Genomic DNA, 20,099 nt, shown 5'->3' with positions numbered 1-20,099 from the left:
CTTTTGACCATCATATCAATAATTGTAACAGCAAAAATTATCAAACTAAAGACAAGTACTACCATGACGATACATAAAGCGAAAATTCCAAACTCTTCTTTGTGGTTATATCGCCAAAATACCAAGTTGGCTCGTTAGTAGTCTCTTTATCTCAAGGCATAAGCACACATATATTAGAGTATGTAAAATGTCATGCCACAAATAGAAATTGGGAAAAGGAAAAATTTCTGCAAAATTCTCACAATATACGATGTTCATATAGCTGTCTATTGCCAAAGACAGAACAGTACAACCGCTAAAAATAAATTCAAACAAAATCCAATAAGAAGTCATGCAAATCCTCCTAAAATTTTTTCATCTAAAAGACAAGTTCATGGGGCTTCATTCCTGCCTTGAGAGAGAATCTAGCAGCTAAATAAGCCTTCAAGTCTGGAACACCCTCAATTGATTTAATCAATGCTGCATCAACAGTCTTTTGATCATCTTTCTTCTCCTGTGGAAGCACATTTTGCTCCTGAATATTTCAAGTGAAAGCCAATGTTAGAACAGAGTAAACAAAACAACAAATCTAACAGTCACTTGTAAAATGATAGAGAAGTGAGAAAACCAACCTCTTTCTCAGATTCAAAGAACTCGCCCTCCCCCTTCTTTTTCTTCTTCTCCGCTTGCTTGGCGAAGTATTTGTCATCAAACTTGTCAACATTAACTCCAGCAATATCAACCTTGGTAGAAGTTGCAATGACATAAGATTGGTTAACTCTCCTTAGAGGGACTCCATTAATCTTAAATGGTCCTGCAGCAAAGAGCACAAGGAGTCAATGATTTTCAGTCAGCTTGAATAGAATGGGCAAATAAATACGGAAACAACAAAACAAACCAGATTGTTCAATGTTTCAAATAATAAAGTTTCGCTGCTTTGTTCAGGTTGTTTATTGACAAAAGGTTAACTGCTATTCAAATAGATTTTCCAAATATTATTTTGGCAAATTATAAGATGGCACAAACGTATCCACAAGTGAAGAAATCACGTGAAAGTACTGTGTCACTACAAGCAAAGAGGAACCAACCTAAACTTTTAAGTCAGTTAAAGTAGCAACTAGCAACAATCCAATATAACACACAACTCATAAAATGCTCTGAGTGTATATAGAACATTTTACAGATTGTCCACACCAATCATTACACAACCAAAGAAGCAAGATCAAATCATTCTCACCAGTGACCAAAAGCAATCCAGAAGAAAGCTGCTTCAAGAACACGACCCTCTTGCCTTTGAACCTTCCAGCAAGAATGATTAACACCGTACCTGGGGTAATGCTAGCCCTACAGACATGAACACCACAAAAAGACAATTACAGCACTTTCCAACAGCAACGTAATGCACATATTCTACACATATTTAGCCATCAATAAGTTATAAACGTTTCTGATAGAGACATTAAACAAAAAAAATGTATTTCTCTCAGTTTCAAGTAGTTTCTTCATATCCAAACATATCAAAGTACGCTAAGATTCACTCAAATCCAAACAGCTAAGGTTCACAATAATATTAAAACAAAAAAAAACTCATATAAATCTAGAGGGATGCAAAGAAATGGAGAAATATACCCGAACTTAACCTAAAACGTAAAGATTTATACTTTTTCAAAACAAAAAAAAAAAAAAAAAAACCAGAAATAGTCATAATGACATACAAGATCCAAAAATGAATGTAGCTACATAGATAATGGAAAGGACCTGAGCTTCGTGGGTTTGGGCTTGCGCTTGTTAAGCAGAGGCTTCTTAACATCATCGGCCGGATAGAATTTCACCGGCTTCTCGGCGGGAGCAGCGGGCTTGGGTTTAGGGTCATGTTTCGGGAAAACTCCGCCGTGTTTCGCCTTGATTGCCCACAATCCCCTCTTGTGGTACATTTTAGACCTAGAATACTTTGCGATTCCCCTCACAAGATCTGGGTTCCTGCTAACCCTGGGAGTTTTGGGAGCCATAGCTAAGGGTTTAGGTTCTCACTCCCCACAAATGAAACTCAAAGCTCAAAGGATATGAAGTTTACGCGGCCATAGCATACATATATGAGAAGAAACCATAGAAACCCTAAATCAGAAAAAAAGTTGTGGGCTCGGGAAATTACTGATTGGGCTTGTCATTACTGATTGGGCTTCTTGGGCTTGTCAATTAGTGCTTATTGGGCTACGTTTTTGTCAGTTGTGGTTGACATGGTAGAATTGTAAATAACTGTAAAGGGGTCGTTTCCAATAGCCCGAATTTAATCTGCAGTTTGGCGCCTCTATCGTTTCCCGCGCCAATTCGGCAACTCGTCCAATTTGGCAGTCTGTTCAATTCCCGTCTAATTAAACCCTAATTACGCGCACTCTCTCCACTTCGTGTCTCTCCCTGTAATCACATTGCATATACCATACAGAAATTCGAAGAAGATGTTCTACTCGCAGACATTTCTGGCTCGAAAAGGTCCATTAGGGACTGTGTGGTGCGCAGCTCATCTACAGCACCGCCTCAAGAAGTCTCATTACACCTCCACCGATATCTCCTCCACCGTCGGTCAGTCGGTTTTTCTCTATTCTCCTAATCTTTTGGTGTAAAATTTCAGGTTTTGGATTATTGGCACTTAACTTTTTTTTGGGTTGGTTATTGTACTTATGAAAGCACGGTTTTTTTTTTTTTTTTTTTTTTTTTTTTTTTTTTTTTGTTTTTTGGTGTTTAGTTCTAGGAACTGTGTGGGTTTCAATAGACGTGTTCACTCATTTGTTTGCATTTTGCCATTTTTTTTTGTTGTGTTTTCTTATCTGATTTACATTTTAGAAAATCAAATTTATGGTTCCTGGATATTTTTATGTATTTTTTAAAATTAATTTAAAGTGGTAATCTTTTGGTGGTGTAACATTTTTATTTTTTGATAAGATAAAAACTTTAACGTTTTAAATCCTAAGATCAAGTTGCATGAGTCAGCTCATTGGATCGATATCAAAGTCTTCTTGTATTTTGGAGTTTCTGTTTAATCCTTAAGAAAAATGATGCATGGGATGAGTAATGATGTGTCCTTTTTCTTGAACGAATAAATTTTTTGGTTCAAATTTCGATGGAGTTGCTTCTATGCTCTTTAGGGAATTAGATCACTTCTATTAGGTTGTGTCGCTTCGGTTGACTGTTAAGTTTATATGGATTTTATTATGCTACTGAAGAATATATTTTTCTGGTGAAAGGGGTCTGTTTTTCCCGAATACATATATATAAGTTTGTATTCATTGCATTTTTTTTTCTTTTTTGGCTGAAATAGCTTGTTTTTTTACGTGTACTCCCAAAGAAATGAGCACAGATGAAAAATGACTAACGTTTATTTGTCTATTTGATTTGGATGTATTTTTAGATCGTATCATGTTCCCAGAAGTTCCCATTGCGCTGAGAATGTCAGGCCACCTTTTGCTAGGTGTTGTTCGGATATATTCAAAGAAAGTTGATTATCTTTACCATGATTGCAATGTGTTTCTTATTGGATTAAGAAAAGCTTTTGCTTCCATAGAAGTTAATTTGCCAGAGAATGCCACAACAGCAAAATTTGAATCTGTTACTTTGCCCCAAACATTTGACCTTGATGCGTTGAATGTGGAGTTTGATACATATCCTGATGGGTAAAATTAGAATGAATTAACTTATGTTTTTCCTGATATTTAACTTTTGAACTACCATGTTTTGTTCCACAACTTATTTTCACACGACTTTTGTATTAGGTCCCCAGATGATCATACGAAGAGTCAGGAAGAAATAACTCTTCAAGATCAAATTCCTACTGACAGAGATCCTTATGTTGTTATATCTTTTGATGAGGTCAGCCATTATATGTATATATTGGATTTTCCCTGTATGATCTTTTATAGATGTTCTGGAATTGCATTAATGGACGCATTCGTGTGCAGGATATCATGATGGATGCATTACCATCAAAACATGAACATGATACTGATGCTGGGATCAGGTCAATGGAGGAGGAGTATGCCCCTAATTGCTCTTAGATGTACTGTTAATAGATATATATATATTTTCATTAATTTGAGAAATAATCTAATATTTCCATTCTTTTCAATCACAGCATCCTTGCTCCATTAGAAGTTGTTACAGATATGGGTGCTCCACTTGCCAGTCCTATTAACCAGATGGAAGTCCCTACAGGAATTGTTGATCTTCCAAGTACTCAGACGACAGTGCCTATGGACACTGCTGAGATTCAAGATTTGGGTCCTAACAACCAGACAGAACTGCAAACTGGTAGTCCAGATTTTCGAGATCCTGGCCCCAGCAATCAGACTGAGGTTATTAATTCAATGCTTAATGATGACAATTCCCCACCAGAAATTGAAATCATGCGTGATCCTGTCCAGGGTTTTAGTCCAGAAAAACTTCCTTCAGGTTTTCCAGATCACCAAAATGATGCCTTTCAACCTACCACATCTTTTGACCAAGGTTTGAATGAGAAGGAAATACCTTCTCCATTTAAGGAAGATGCGTTGCCTTCTGGAGGGCAGCCTTCACCATTTCAGCGGCATTCGGAGGCACCCGAAAAGTTTATTACAGATATTTCGTTTGGTAAGTGCATAATTCCATCTTTTCTATGTGATGTGAGCAGGATGTGAGGGTGGCATGCCCTATTCTGTTTTTACTTTGAATGAGCTTGTCCATTGTGTTTCAGGGAATACATCACCTGAACTTGCCATACGTTCAACCCCACCTGTTCAACAGCCAAGACCGAGGCAGAGAAAGAGAAAGCATTTCTTTGATGAGTCCACAGTGTTAACTAATAAGTACGATCTGTGTTTAATTCATGAAAAAGAACTTTTTACTTTTGGTTTTAGTACTTGATACTATTATGAGAACTTGATAGGTTTATGAAGAAGGCATTAGAAAATTCTGGTGATATATTAAGGAGGAGGAGGGAAATCCCTTCCACTGCTTTGGGCATATGGAAGTTAAACAACAAGTTAAGAAGGGAACAAGTTTTGTACGAGCCTTCATTAACTGGTGAGTGCTGATTCTGTCTGTCTTCAACTTCTTTAGGTGGCTGTTGATGAATAAGTTCTTCATCTTGAACTTCAAGGTTGATTATTAATATGCTGTTATATTTGTTTATTTACAGGATATTCTGCCAACATATGCAATCTTTTTAAGAGGGACTATATAATTACAAAATCTCATTTAACTCTTGAAAGGGAAGCTACTCCAGAGCCTAGGGTTGTGACATCTCCTGCTCCTTCAACTGAAGCAATTGCAGAAGCTAGGGATGCAAATTCACCTGCCCCTGCAACGGAAGTGGTAATTGAGGCTAGGGATAGAGCTTCTCCTCCTCCAATAACTGAAGAAATTCCAGAGCCTACAAGTGCACAATCTCCTGTATCAGAAGCTGAACCTGATCCAGAAATTGAACGTCTTCGGCATCATGAAGGCCAAGATGGCAATCGTCTGTTGCCTGATTCTCCAGCCAGATTTATGCCTTCTCCAGGAAGATTTGTATCTTCTCCTTTTAGAAGAGATGATTTTACTCCCAACACAGAAAAAAATTTAGGATCAGGGTCAGTACCTTGGGCTCAAACTAGTATTGAAACTGAAGTGATGCCTACACCAGGTATTTCAGCATCTCCTGGCACTTGCACTACTGAGCCAGAAACGCCAAGGACATTTTTGGAGGATCAGTTTGATCCAGGGCACACTGGTCGTTCAGATATTCCTGAATCTATTGCAGAAACAGAGGTAATTATTTGGCCCTTTTTTATGTGTGTGCGCACATAGATACTCGTGTCAAATATTTTGTATTCGTTTTAATTGTTTTGTAATTGTTCTTCCTTCAACTGTTTGGCAACTCGCTCACATCCTGAACCACTAATAGAACTAAATTTTTTTATGCTGTACCACAAATCATAGTGTATGCTTGATGTGCTCGTTAACATATCCATATGTCCTTATATGCTATTGTTCCTGTAATCATGTTCTTGTTTTAGAAAATTAAGGCATAAATTCGTGTCTCAATGTCATTCCTTGTTGATCACTTGCACTTGAACCCTTATCTTCCAAGATATTCGCCAAGTGAATCATGCTTCTTACATTTTACCCCATGGATCATATTGCTGTAGGACCTTCATTTTCTGGAAGCAGACAACACCCCAGCTGGTAAGTGGATTTTTCCTGATTCATTTAAGAAGTTGAAGTGATTTTAAATATTCAATTTTGACTTCTGTTGTTTATGCTTATATGTGAAGGATTATGCTTATGACAGGATCCCAAGGCACGCAAAGCATTGATTCACTGTCTGTGAGATCAAGGTACTGCTTTCTGTTTTTTATCAGTAGAGGGAGCTTTATTTCTAGTAATTTTTTTAATTTATTTGAAATCATTTGTTTTCTCTTTGCATTTAGGGCTGTGGCTCAATATTTAAAAAGACATTCTCTCAGTACCCCATTATCAGAAGACCAGTCTAGAGATCTGAGTCTCAACAAGATCTTAGAGGGAAAAACAAGAAAGTTATGTGCTCGGATGTTCTTTGAAACATTGGTAACATTTTAAGCTCTTTGAAACACTGTTTTTGTTTCATATCTGTGCTTCTCATTTATAATAGGTTCTAATTATTGTACTAAATCTTGTCTTGATTCATAAAATTTGAAATTTTTTTGAATCATGATTTGCAACTTTAGCACAACTTTCATATCAATGAAATTATGTAAGCTTAATGCAACCTGTTTTTCTTTCTTCCTTTTTTTTTTTTTTTTTTTTTTTTTTTTTTTTTTTTTTTGTAATGATTATTGTAGTGATTCTTGACGGTGACTGCAGGTTTTGAAGAGTTGTGGACTGATTGATGTAGAGCAAGAGCAACCTTATGGTGATATTATTTTAAAGTTGACTTCTACTCTCACAAAGGCCCAAATATAATTATCTTATAAGTCTATTCAATGAATACGCTGGCCTTTCTATTTATAGGTATGATGCTAAACACCATCTTGAAGCTTGAGTTTCTGTCAATATTACTTAAAATGAGTAATTTATCATTGCTGTTTAAGCTTGTGACAATATTTCTTAAAATTAAAATATGAATAATTTACTGTTGTTATTTGACAAGGAAATTTGCCAAAATGTTTTAGAAATCTCAACCATTATTGCAATGGTTGTCTATATTAAGGGTGATCAAAGTTTGAATATCTTGGTATACATGCAAGTGATTTGCAATGTATAGATGTGTTTAGATGTTGGACTCTTCTGCCAGTTGTAATTAAAGCAATTATAGAACTTAAACTGTAATTTTTGCTATAAAACCCTTGATGAGGAATAAAAAGAAACTATCAATTATATGTCTTTTGAAAATAATCTTATGTTCAAGTTTGCTAGCAATAATTATAATGTTTGCGTTATTTGCTAGTGTGTTGTATGCTTTTAATATAGCAGTCTGCCTGTTCTTTGTTGCTGAAACTCAGTGGTCATTGGTAATGTAGGTTAGGTTATGCAGAGCAGTTTGAGGATCCGGACCTGGGCACAGAAGGTGTGTTATGCCTTGCAGATCGTTGCCAAGTAAAAAGATTCAAAAAGAAAGCTGAGAAGCCACCCAATGTACAGCAACAACAACTTGAATATGGAACTTTTGTGAGCATCAGCCTCTATTATAGTAATGGTATGAGCATGTAAACCATGAGGTGGCTTTAACTTATTGTAATTAGAAAGTCAGTGATTGCCCTCACTTTTTGTAATTTCTTGTCATAGTTTGATTCAACTACCAGAGGCACCTTGTAAAATTTTCTGATCCTCATTTCTACTTGTATAGTTAGCAGTCAGGAGGTAGGTGAATCATTTGGCAGTTTATATATTAATCAGTTTCTTTACTATGCTTTTTGGTGTTTGGTGTATGATAAGTAAATTTTGGCTTAAATTGGGGAGCTCCATTGAGTATCTAGTTTTCAGTTCATAAGGACTGATACTGAATCAACTTGCATCATTACCACAGGGACAACATTCTTGGATTTCTCAGTTGGAGCAAATAATTTCTATTAGCAGTACCGTATCATTAACATGGTATAGATCCTCAAAGTTCCAAGTTCAACGTTATCAAACATTATTAATATCTCAACCGTCTAATGGAGGAGAAAAAACGGACTTATTCCCCAGAAACAAGGGCATCAATTTTGTGTTCAAGGTGAGCTTCATGATCCTCAAGGCGACCTTTGATCACATCATTCTCCCAGCTGACTAATGTTGGAACTCCAGTCAGCTTGAACCTGGAGTCGACTCTCCATGGATGCTGGGGATTCCTCCATGTTGGTCTATCTCCGACATAAGCTCGCAGAAGGGCAATGTCATCTGATGATGCTTCCAGCTTCTTGTATATTACAGGTTCAGCTCGCACACAGTCTGTATATATGTTAATAAACAACAAATGTTAACCATTAACTTGAAAAAATGGAGTCAAATATAGTAGACTTTGCAGCAAGTGGAACTATATTAAAATATCAAAACAGTGTCTAGCTCTTAATTTTTCAAATTAATCTTCCAATCACTAGACTTTCCCATCTTCCACAATATGATACTCCATTCCCTTAAAACCTGTTGTCTAGGTTATAGTATAAATAACTGGTATAAAAAGGTCATCCATTAAAATTAGTTATATTCTTCTTCAATGATCGCAAATATCACTTGGGAAGAGAGAGGTGGGACAGTCCTTAAGATTGAAGAATGTTTTTGGAACAGCTGAACTGAAAATATCAAACTGAACTCTACTAGGTTGATTCATTTTCTAAGTTCTTGCAAAATTTGCCAATCTCAATTCCTTTCTCTTCAAGCTCAAAGTTAAAAATTTAGAAACCAATATATAAAAAATCGTCAATTCTTCAAACTCAATTCAACAAAAACCAGAATGCAATAAATACACACACGAGCACAGTGGAAGCTAAGTATGATTATAGCAAATAAATCACAGCACAAAACTGAAAACCCATATGAAAAATTTGCAAAAGACCATAACTTTCAAAGATTATATAATGGTTCCCCAGTCTCCATGAACTAAAAAAACAAAACTTCCAAAAGAAAACCAAATGCAAAAGATCATAACTTTCGGAAGAACTGCAAAATGGGTACTCGTTTCTATTCACCATGAACTAAAAACTAAATTTAAAGAGAGAGAGAGAGAGAAACATACCAGGGCACCAACTGAGATTGGTAGATGGGTCTTTATCAGCCAAGAAGAGGATTAAATTGGCCTTGTTCTTGGGTGCTTCCGATCTGAACATCTCAAAGACACTGTCAAAGTTTGATACAGTCGCATCCACCAACTTGAGAGGCATTTTCTCCGTTTCTCAAAGGACAGATTTGGTATAGAGAAGAAAATTGTTGTTGCAGCAGAAGAACAAATTCAGAAGACGTAGCCGACGCGATTTATAGAATAGATCTGGGTGCCGGAATGTCAAAAATATCCTCCATGAATTATAATTTTTTAGTAGAATTCAATTTATTTATATTCAATTTCATAACATTTAATTATCTAATTTTTTTTCTTACTAAACACAAAAAATTTAAATTTATAAATAAATTTTATAAAATTGTATAGAATTTTGTTATTCCAGACATGGGATAAATGTTTGGCTTTTTTTTTTTTTTAAATTTCTTTATGACCTGGTAGCTACCCAAATAAAAATCTTAAAAAGCTTATATCCTTTTTCATTTATTTAGATTCCATTTTGAGATAGATAAGAATATTAAATAAATATATAAGGACATAACATGATATGCTAACTTCTTATCTCTTATTCCATTTCCCAATACCTTGTTTTTTTTTTTTTTCAGGAAATACCTTATAGTAAATATACAATTAATTCATGATACTTCCTTAATTTGAATTTTTATATTCACATAAATTTTTATTAATTTAGTGAGAAAAAATTAAAATGAAAAACTATTTTTACTAAAGTCTATAATATCATTTTGACTTGTTTGATCTGATAAATAAACATAATCAAATTTAGGTAAAATGCATAAAAAAATTATTATATTTCAGTATTGATAAAATAAATTTCAAACCAATTATATTTGATTTGGTTATTTTTTTTTACTAATATTGAAAAAAAAAAGGTTTGAGATTTGAGTCTTCTCGACCACTAACACTCTGTTCGGATTGAGGTGATGGAGAAGTAAATAAAAGTTAGAAGGGGAATGCTACGTGTATACCCGGTTTAAAAAGAAGTGAGTCAATTCTTTTCCCTCAATCCTCAATTTTTTTTTACACGTAAAATTAAAAGAGAAGTAAGATTTAAATTAATTTACAACTAATAATAAGTCTTATCTCTCTTCCTTCACCTCTTTCCAAATATAAAGAAAGTACATTAACATTCCTTATTTTTACATTAATTTACCTCTTTCCAAACACGACATTTTTATTATTATGATCGTCTTACCCTTCCCTCTTTAACCTCTCTTACCTTTCTATTAATTACCCTTCCCTCGTCCTATCCAAACAAAGTATAAGAGATTTCATCGGTTTCATGAATTAAGAGAAAGGATATCCCTGTCTATAAGTCAATGTTATTTTGGCCTATTTAGCATTCTCATAAAAACAAAACAATATTCCAGAATTGGCAGACAAATAAATAGCAACGTGCTAACTATAATTTAAGAATCTTGTTCACTTGAGCTCACAGATGGAGAAATGATGTGATAATATTATGAGTAAAATGAAGAAACAAAAATTAAACTTAGTATTAACCTTATACCATTAACATTTCTTGCATTCACGGATAAAAAGAAATTGAGAAAAGAAAATCTTTTTATTGCTGCAAAATAGTGAAAATTAATAACAAATCATCAATTACATGTTCCTTTTCTGATCTATCCAATTAATTAAATAGAACTCCTCGAATCAAGTTGTTGGTTCGGCTGCTAAATGATCTCAATTCTCATAGGAACCACACTTTGCAGGGAGAGCAAAAAATCTTTTCGCTCTACGGCTTGCTCGATGGATTAAACCTCCTGGCTATACCAATAAAAATAGAGCTCCGAAAAAACGTAATGCAACTATAACAGTGACCTAGATGGGTTGACAGGGAAGTAAGAAACTACAATAGGAGCACTTGATGATGATGACGATGATGATTTTGATTTGCTTTTGGGTTTCTCTGCATCAGGTCCTTTCATGTTGGATATTTCTGCATCATCTGAAACGTTAGAAGATGAAGATGAAGAAGGAAGAAAGCAACTGAAGATGGCTGATGAGAAATTAATCATTTTCCTTGATTTCTTGGTCTTGGGATTGGGAAGTAAGCTCATATATGTACGTTTTCTTATATTGAGCTCAAGAAGGAGAAACTAATGGGAGATTGATTTTATGGGTTTAAAGCGGAAAATCAGTCTATTTATAGAGAGAAACCATAAGATAGAAGAGAAAAGGAAGTTTCATTTTGGTCTGAAATATAATCTTGATGTGCAAGGCAAGAAATTTCAAGTGTCCTACTACCTTTATTTGACCAGAACATGACCCACATAACTCTACGTGTATATTCTAAAGAAAAGTCAACAACACCTTCCTCTTCCCTTCTTCAATCTCTAACAAAGAGACATCTGGCAATAAGAGGCAACCCCTTAATTTCCTTATATATATAAAAAAAAAAAAAACCCTTTTAATTTCTAATACATATAATAGTACTCTAGTATCATGAGCAAGGACAATTTTGTTTTCCTTTTTAAAAATTGATAATTAGAATTAGTGAAAATCAATTTCTTACTAATACATGATACATGAATTTGTTTCAAAAACTTATAAAAACTAAGGATTTTTTGAAAATTTTTTAAGAGTAATATGAAAAATAAAATAAAATAAAAAGGGTTTCAACCCTCAAAATATATATTGTTGCTAGTGGGTGATTGAACAAGGCAAAGACAAAGTGTTGTAGACTTGTCTTAGGTAGTCATATAGAAATTTCCTAGTCTTTTATTATAGTTAAGTGGGTTATTTGTTTTAGTCAAATTAAGGTAGGTAAGAAATTTCCAGGTGGTAAAATCCTCCTGGAAACTTGAAATTCCTTTCCTTGCACATGAAGATTATGTGTCACTTCAAACCTCCTCAACAGCTCAATATATGGTAATACAACTTCACAACACCAAGAAAATAAGGGGAAATGGTAACTTTCTCAACAGTACAAACAAATAATATCTGTTCTCGCCATAATTTCAAACTTCTTCCACTATTAGCAGAAAAAAACACAAGTTCAACATCCGAAAAAAATAATTATCGGACCTTGAGAAGACTAAAAATTTAGGTCGAAGGGGTTAGCCTTCACATATTGGAAGGATACCTCGTAATCCTACCAATATATATTGGTGTATAGATGGGAAGATACACTAGTATTAGATCTGTTTAGACCCGGTCTATGGCCATAAACGGATAGAAATAGGAATTTGTTAAAAATTTCCGCTTTAATGTTATATATCAATTTTCGAAAAGGACTTATTTATATCTGATTCATGGCTTCCACCCATAATGAAAATAATTTTTTACTTACACGAAAGCGTTCATGACTAATTATTAGAAAAATAAAAGAAAAAACAATAACAATATTTGAATGTATAGGTGATCTTATACACCGTGTGTAAGCAAGTGTTATCGTCAATTCTCATACACCGAAAATAGATAGGTCTTTACCGTTTCCAAATATATAAATATATTTAAGTGACTTTAATTGCTTACTAGTAATTAAAAAAAAAATCTTCCCTTGCAAGCTAATGGTCAATACAAATCTTATTTTCTTACAACAAATTGGCAAGTCCTTAATTACCAACACAATTAACCCTAAAATCTCATTATAAACAGGCCTCTTAATAGGTAATTAAGAGAAAGCAATGAAAACAAAAAGAATGGGTTACTTTTCAGCAATTTTTCTTCTTTTGCAGCAATTTTCTGCTCTGCCATTGTTGCTAATTCAAAGGTCTTCGATGAAAATCTGTCAGATGGAAAAGGGTGTAACAAGCCTGAGAAGTTGAAGAGCAAATCAGATGCTCCAATTTTTGTTCCTCATTTTCCAGATAATTCGTGTCCGTCGATACTGTAGTAATATATTTTTCCTGCTTGTGTAGTAGGTATTCAAAGAGTTGGGAATAATTTCATTAATTTGAGTGTACTTGATCACCGGCAACTTCGATGAATTAGTAATTTTGAATTATTTTATTCCGTTAAATTTTTTTTCCATTGAATTTTTTATATTGGGAAGTTGTTGTTGTTTGTCGTATTGTGTTTTGAGTTTGATAAAAGAAAAAATAAAATATTAAAAAGAAAAAAATATAAAAAAACTAAAAATTGAGAACTTGGCAGCTTTATGACACTCAAATTTCATCTTCATCTTGATTTATAATCTAATTTTCTCCCTTTAATTAATTAATTAATTGTTAGATAACTAGATGATGTGTAATAATTTTTATTTTAATATTGTTAATTTGACTGGTATGCAATTTGATTTGAAATAAAACAAAATTTACAAAAGTCGGTGGTTTAGGTAATCTCCCATTAAAATATTGATCAACAAATTGACTAGATTGTGATAATTAGTCCAAAGCAACAAATGGCCTTTCATTGCTTGAAGTATTAATAACTTTTAAAAATTTTTGCATTCTAAAAAATATATAAACAATAAAAAAATATAATGAATAAAATAAAGATATATAAGACTTACCACACTCGATGTACGAGACTATCCATACACTAAATTAGTTTTACCCATTTTTTTTTTTAATTAACATTCAGAAGTACTCTCTTAAATCAAAAAATTATTTTTAATTGACTTTGTTGTGTAAATGGATACTGATCTGCAAAATTAGTTATTTTGATAGCTATTAGCTATTTTATAACATTTAGTTGGTAGTTGTTTTAATAGCTTTTTATGAAATGCTAAAAACTAAATATTAGATCAGTTAACTTTTTCATAAAATGCTGTCACCGTAATCTCTAAAAGCTAGTTCAACCATTGTGTTACTAACACTATGAAAAGTAGCAAAAACGCTACAAGCTACTTGAACAGCCCTCGCCGAACACAGCTCCAGCATATAACTTTTTCCTGTGTGTGTGGCGGCTGGCTAGAGTTTTGATTAACCTTAAAAGCGTTCTGAGAGTGTTGACTTTTCTCAACTAGTCAAGTGGAAACTTCCTGCTTATATTATAGTCATGTGGTTCATTTGTTTTGGTCAAATTAAGGTAGGAGATTTCTCCTGGAAACTTGGAATTCCTTTCCTTGCACATGAAGACTATATACCAACTTCGACTTCTCTTCTTCATCTATAAATAGCCTGGTTTTTTCACTTTGATCCTCATCAATATCACAACATATTGTAATACGACTCCACAACAAGAAGAAATCAGAAGGAAAAATGGTTAATTTCTCAGCCATGTTCAGTTGCTTTGTTCCTTCATCGTCTTCATCTTCTAGGGTTTCAGATGATGCAGAAGTATCCAACATCAAAGGATCTAATGTACAGAAACCCAAAAGCAAATCAAAGTCATCTTCAAGTGCTCCTATTGTAGTTTCTTACTTCCCCATCAACTCATATATGTCAAGGTTATAGTTCGTTCATGGCGATTTTGAGGAATATTGGAGAAGAGTGAACATATATCCTGATCCATTATAAAGAACATGAAGATGTATTTTGTATTTTTTTTATTTGATTATACATATTTATGTTTTATATCCAATTAATTAATTTGATTTTTCAGCAATAAAAATATTTTGTTTTTCAATTTTTTTTTCTCCTCAATTATCTCCCTCATTTACAGCAAAAGAAAAAAAAGAAAAAAAAGAAAAAAGAAAAAAGAAGAATTGATTTGAAAGTGGTGGCTATTGACCTTCTTTCTTTTGGCCTTTTTCAATGAACTACTAACTAACAGTATAAATTTCTTGCTTGATTGGAGAGTCGGAAAATGATAGGAGAAAGTATCTTTCTAGCTAATTAGATTGTGTCCATAGAACAAAAAAATAATATCTTGCCATCATTTAGAGTAGGTAAAATTTCCTGTTTCTCAATTATCGCACAAATAAATATCTTGCCATCATTCAGAGTAGGTAACTATAAACCTCAAAATGAGATTAATTTTATATATCATAAATAAAAGGACAATACGGTTGATAAGCCAAAATACGGACGCTGTTTCTAATCAATTAATAAAATTATATTTTTTGGTAATTTATAATAAAATAAATTTATTTAGCTATAAAAAGAATTTATAAATTGGAGAGTTTTACCGTTTTAGAGAGGATGCTGATATCTAGAGTCTGAGATATTTAAATTTGAAATGATGCTAATTACTTTGTAACAAAAAAAAGTCTCCCTGCAAATTGGCAACTCTTTACCTAAAACACCATTAACCTAATTAACCTAAAGTCCCACTATAAATAGGTCTCTTGTAGGTAATCAGGAGAAATTAATAGAAACAGAAAACAATGGGATGCTTTTCAGCAATTTTCTGCTCCACCATTTTTGCTAATTCAAAGGTCTTCGACGAAAAGCAGTTTTCAGATGCAAAAAGGTCTAACAAGTCTGCGAAATTGATGAGCAAATCAAAATCTCCAATTCTTGTTCCTCATTTTCCTTTTATTATTATTTTTTTTTGTGCTCCAATTCTTGCCATAATTTCAAACTTCTTCCACTATTAGCAAAAAAAAATTACAAGTTCAACGTCCCAAAAAAATAATTATTGGACCTTGAGAAGACTAAAAATTTAGGTAGAAGGGGATTAGTCTTCACATATTGGAAGGATATCTCGTAATCCTACCAATATATATTCATGAATAGACGGGAAGATACACTAGTATTAGATCTGTTTAGATTCGGTCTATGGCCATAAACGGATAGAAATAGAAATTTGTTAAAAATTATTTCCACCTTAATTTTATATATCAATTTTCAAAAAGGACTCATTTATACCTGATTCATGGCCTCCACCCATAATGAAAATAATTTTTTACTTACACTAGAGCGTTCATGACTAATTATTAGAAAAATAAAAGATAAAACAATAACAATATTTGAATGTATAGGTGATCTTATAAACTAAGTGCAAGCAAGTGTTATCATCAATTCTCATACACCGAAAATAGACAAGTTTTTACCGTTTCCAAATATATAAATATATTTAAGTCACTTTAATTGCTTACTAGTAATTAAAAAAAAAATCTTCCCTTGCAAGCTAATGGTCAATACAAATCTTATTTTCTTACAACAAATTGGCAAGTCCTTAATTACCAACACAATTAACCCTAAAATCTCATTATAAACAGGCCTCTTAATAGCTGATTAAGAGAAAGCAATGAAAACAAAAACAATGGGTTACTTTTCAGCAATTTTTTCTTCTTTTGCAGCAATTTTCTGCTCTGCCATTGTTGCTAATTCAAAGGTCTTCGATGAAAATCTGTCAGATGGAAAAGGGTGTAACAAGCCTGAGAAGTTGAAGAGCAAATCAGAAGCTCCAATTTTTGTTCCTCATTTTCCAGATAATTCGTGTCCGTCGATACTGTAGTAATATATTTTTCCTGCTTGTGTAGTAGGTATTCAAAGAGTTGGGAATAATTTCATTAACTTGAGTGTACTTGATCACTGCAATTTCGATGAATTAGTAATTTTGAATTATTTTATTCTATTAAATGTTTTTTCCTTGAATTTTTTATATTGGAAAGTTGTTGTTGTTTGTCGTATTGTGTTTTGAGTTTGATAAAAAGAAAAAAAATATAAAAAAAAAACTAAAAATTGAGAACTTGGCAGGTTTATGAAACTCAGATTTCATCTTCCTCTTGATTTATAATCTAATTTTCTCCCTTTAATTAATTAATTAATTGTTAGTTAACTAGATGATGTGTATATAATTTTTATTTTAATATTGTTAATTTGACTGGTATGCAATTTGATTTGAAATAAAACAAAATTTACAAAAGTCGGTGGTTTAGGTAATCTCCCATTAAAATATTGATCAACAAATTGACTAGATTGTGATAATTAGTCCAAAGCAACAAATGGCCTTTCATTGCTTGAAGTATTAATACCTTTTAAAAATTTTTGCATTCTAAAAAATATATAATGTATAAAATAAAGATATATAAGACTTACCACACTCGATGCACCAGATTGTCCATACACTAAGTTAGTTTTACCTATTTTTTTTTTTTTTAATTAATAGTCAGAAGTACTTTCTTACATCAAAAAAAAAAATTTATAATTGACTTTGTTGTGTAAATGAATCATGTTCTGTGAAATTAGTTGTTTTGATAGTTATTAATTATTTTATAACGTTTAGTTGGTCGTTATTTTAATAGTTTTTTATGAAATGCTAAAACTAAATATTAAATGAGTTAATGTTTTCATAAAATGCTGTCACAGTAAACTCTAAAAGCTAGTTCATCTACTGTATTACTAAGAAAGTATCAAAAACGCTACAAACTATTTTAATAGCGGTTGCCGAACACGGGTCCAGCATATAACTTTTTCCTGTGTGTGTGGCGGCTGGCTAGAGTTTTGATTAACCTTAAAAGCGTTCTGAGAGTGTAAACTTTTCTTAACTAGTCAAGTGGAAACTTCCTGATTATATTATAGTCATGTGGTTCATTTGTTTTGGTCAAATTAAGGTAGGAGAATTCTCCTGGAAACTTGGAATTCCTTTCCTTGCTCATGAAGATTATATACCAACTTCGACTTCTCTTCTTCATCTATAAATAGCCTGGTTTTTTCACTTTGATCCTCATCAATATCACAACATATAGTAATACAACTCCACAACAAGAAGAAATCAGAAGGAAAAATGGTTAATTTCTCAGCCATGTTCAGTTGCTTTGTTCCTTCATCGTCTTCATCTTCTAGGGTTTCAGATGATGCAGAAGTATCCAACATCAAAGGATCTAATGTACAGAAACCCAAAAGCAAATCAAAGTCATCTTCAAGTGCTCCTATTGTAGTTTCTTACTTCCCCATCAACTCATATATGTCAAGGTTATAGTTCGTTCATGGCGATTTTGAGGAATATTGGAGAAGAGGGAACATATATCCTGATCCATTATAAAGAACGTGAAGATGTATTTTGTATTTTTTTTATTTGATTATATAAATATTTATGTTTTATATGTAATTAATTAATTTGATTTTTCAGCAATAAAAATATTTTGTTTTTCAATTTTTTTTTTCTCCTCAATTATCTCCCTCATTTACAGCAAAGGGCAAAAAAGAGAAAAAAAAAAAAAAAAAAGGAAAAAAGAAGAATTGATGTAGAAGTGGTGGCTATTGACCTTCTTTCTTTTAGCCTTGTTCAATGAACTACTAATTAAGACAGTATAAATTTCTTGCTTGATTGGAGAGTCGGAAAATGACAGTAGAAAGTATCTTTCTAGCTAGTTAGACTGTGTCCATTGAACAAAAAATAATAGGTAATTAATTAATTTGGTCTTGCCATCATTTAGAGTAGGTCGAATTTCCTGTTTCTCAATTATCAAACAAATAAATAAAAACACTTCACTGTGAGTGTTTCAAGTAGTAAGACACATTTAAATTTAGGAAAGGATTATTATAATAATTAAATTCGGGGAAAAAAATCATTTAAAAGGGTAGCTACAAACCTCAAAACGAGATTAGTTTTATATATCATATATAAATAAAAGGACAATACGGCTGATAAATTTCTTGCTTGATTGGAGAGTCGGAAAATGACAGGAGAAAGTATCTTTCAGTTAATTAGATTGTATCCATAGAATAAAAAAATAATATCTTGCCATCATTCAGAGTAGGTAAAATTTCCTGTTTCTCAATTATCACACAAATAAATATCTTGCCATCATTTAGAGTAGGTAACTATAAACCTCAAAACGAAATTAATTTTATATATCATAAATAAAAGGACAATACGGCTGATAAGTCAAACACGAACGCTGTTTCTAATCAATTGATAAAATTATATTTTTGGTAATTTATAATAAAATAAATTTATTTAGCTATAAAAAGAATTTATAAATTAGAGATTTTTACCGTTTTAGAGAGAATGCTGATATCTAGAGTCTGAGATATTTAAATTTGAAATGATGCTAATTACTTTGTAACAAAAAAAAGTCTCCCTGCAAATAGGCAACTCTTTACCTAAAACACCATTAACCTAATTAACCTAAAGTCCCACTATAAATAGGTCTCTTGTAGGTAATCAAGAGAAATTAATAGAAACAGAAAACAATGGGATGCTTTTCAGCAATTTTCTGCTCCACCATTTTTGCTAATTCAAAGGTCTTCGACGAAAAGCAGTTTTCTGATGCAAAAAGGTCTAACAAGTCTGAGAGATTGATGAGCAAATCAAAATCTCCAATTCTTGTTCCTCATTTTCCTTTTAATTTTTGTGCTCCGAGGCTGTAGTTTTTTTTTTTTTTTCTCAATGTAGCGGGTATTTAATTTTGTTCTTTTGCATTATTATTATTATTATTTTTTTTTGAGAGAGAGCATGACTAATCTTAATTAATCATGCAATTTTGAAGAGTTAGGAATAATTTCATTCATGTGAGTGTATTAATCTCTTGCGATTTTTATGAATTAGAAAATTTTGAGTTATTTTATATTCATTAATGGTTTCTTCTTTAATTTTTTTTATATATTAGAAATTTGTTATTGATTGTGATTCTTGTTTTGAATTCAACAAATTTCAGTTTTAGAGATTGACTCTAACACCATGATTTGTATTATACCCTTTTTTTCAGTTTTTTTTTTTAAGTATGTGATTCATACGTATATCAGTTTTGAAAAGGTGATTCGAACATATATCAATTTTCAATAGTACAATTGATGATTGATTATAGTTATCGGAGAATAAAGATAATCTACATATAATTTTATTTTAATTGTGTTTTTCAATTTGTGATACTCCTCACCCTTTTAATTTAACATTAAAATGAACCAATTATCATTTATCCCTAATACAAATGCTTAACAAGCATTTTTTTAATTAATGTTTGAAAACAATATTATAAAAATTAGATCATGTGTTCGATTCTATGCAATGCAAGCTTTTTTTGCCTCCGAGGACGAGGAAGATCAGCCAGGTTTGTAAACTATTAAAACGGATACGG

General features: G+C 32.4%; 3 protein-coding genes across 4 annotated transcripts; 1 reads left to right on the top strand and 2 right to left on the bottom strand.

Annotated features, from left to right (window-relative positions):
• Nucleotides 1-208: 208 nt before the first annotated feature.
• Nucleotides 209-2,060, bottom strand: LOC105628665 (large ribosomal subunit protein eL6). Its single transcript, XM_012210121.4, has 4 exons — nt 1,738-2,060; nt 1,217-1,323; nt 612-793; nt 209-514 (listed from the first exon to the last, which is right to left on the bottom strand). Exons 1-4 carry the CDS (start codon nt 1,986-1,988, stop codon nt 359-361), a joined length of 696 nt encoding a protein of 231 aa, XP_012065511.1. The 5' UTR covers nt 1,989-2,060; the 3' UTR covers nt 209-358.
• A 136-nt stretch (nt 2,061-2,196) lies between these two features.
• On the top strand, nt 2,197-7,877 carry LOC105628663 (sister chromatid cohesion 1 protein 3). Of its 2 annotated transcripts, XM_012210120.4 has the most exons (13): nt 2,197-2,559; nt 3,386-3,647; nt 3,747-3,843; nt 3,933-4,006; nt 4,106-4,599; nt 4,703-4,814; nt 4,895-5,031; nt 5,147-5,757; nt 6,138-6,174; nt 6,281-6,326; nt 6,420-6,555; nt 6,832-6,978; nt 7,488-7,877. In XM_012210120.4, exons 1-12 carry the CDS (start codon nt 2,436-2,438, stop codon nt 6,928-6,930), a joined length of 2,229 nt encoding a protein of 742 aa, XP_012065510.2. In that variant the 5' UTR covers nt 2,197-2,435; the 3' UTR covers nt 6,931-6,978; nt 7,488-7,877. The 2 variants fall into 2 exon arrangements, with proteins under 2 accessions (XP_012065510.2, XP_020532838.2); XM_020677179.3 differs by lacking the exons at nt 6,832-6,978; nt 7,488-7,877 and having other exon boundaries at nt 6,264-6,326; nt 6,420-6,493.
• Nucleotides 7,878-8,017: 140 nt separating this feature from the next.
• On the bottom strand, nt 8,018-9,620 carry LOC105628662 (Thioredoxin superfamily protein). The gene is made up of 2 exons (XM_012210119.4): nt 9,182-9,620; nt 8,018-8,397 (listed from the first exon to the last, which is right to left on the bottom strand). Exons 1-2 carry the CDS (start codon nt 9,324-9,326, stop codon nt 8,144-8,146), a joined length of 399 nt encoding a protein of 132 aa, XP_012065509.1. The 5' UTR covers nt 9,327-9,620; the 3' UTR covers nt 8,018-8,143.
• Nucleotides 9,621-20,099: the final 10,479 nt, after the last annotated feature.

The sequence above is a fragment of the Jatropha curcas genome, chromosome 6 (genome assembly GCF_041381405.1).
Source record: "Jatropha curcas cultivar XTBG-Jc1 chromosome 6, XTBG_Jcur_1.0, whole genome shotgun sequence".
NCBI classification, from domain to species: Eukaryota; Viridiplantae; Streptophyta; class Magnoliopsida; order Malpighiales; family Euphorbiaceae; genus Jatropha; species Jatropha curcas.
This window is presented reverse-complemented; position numbering and strand designations above follow the sequence as displayed.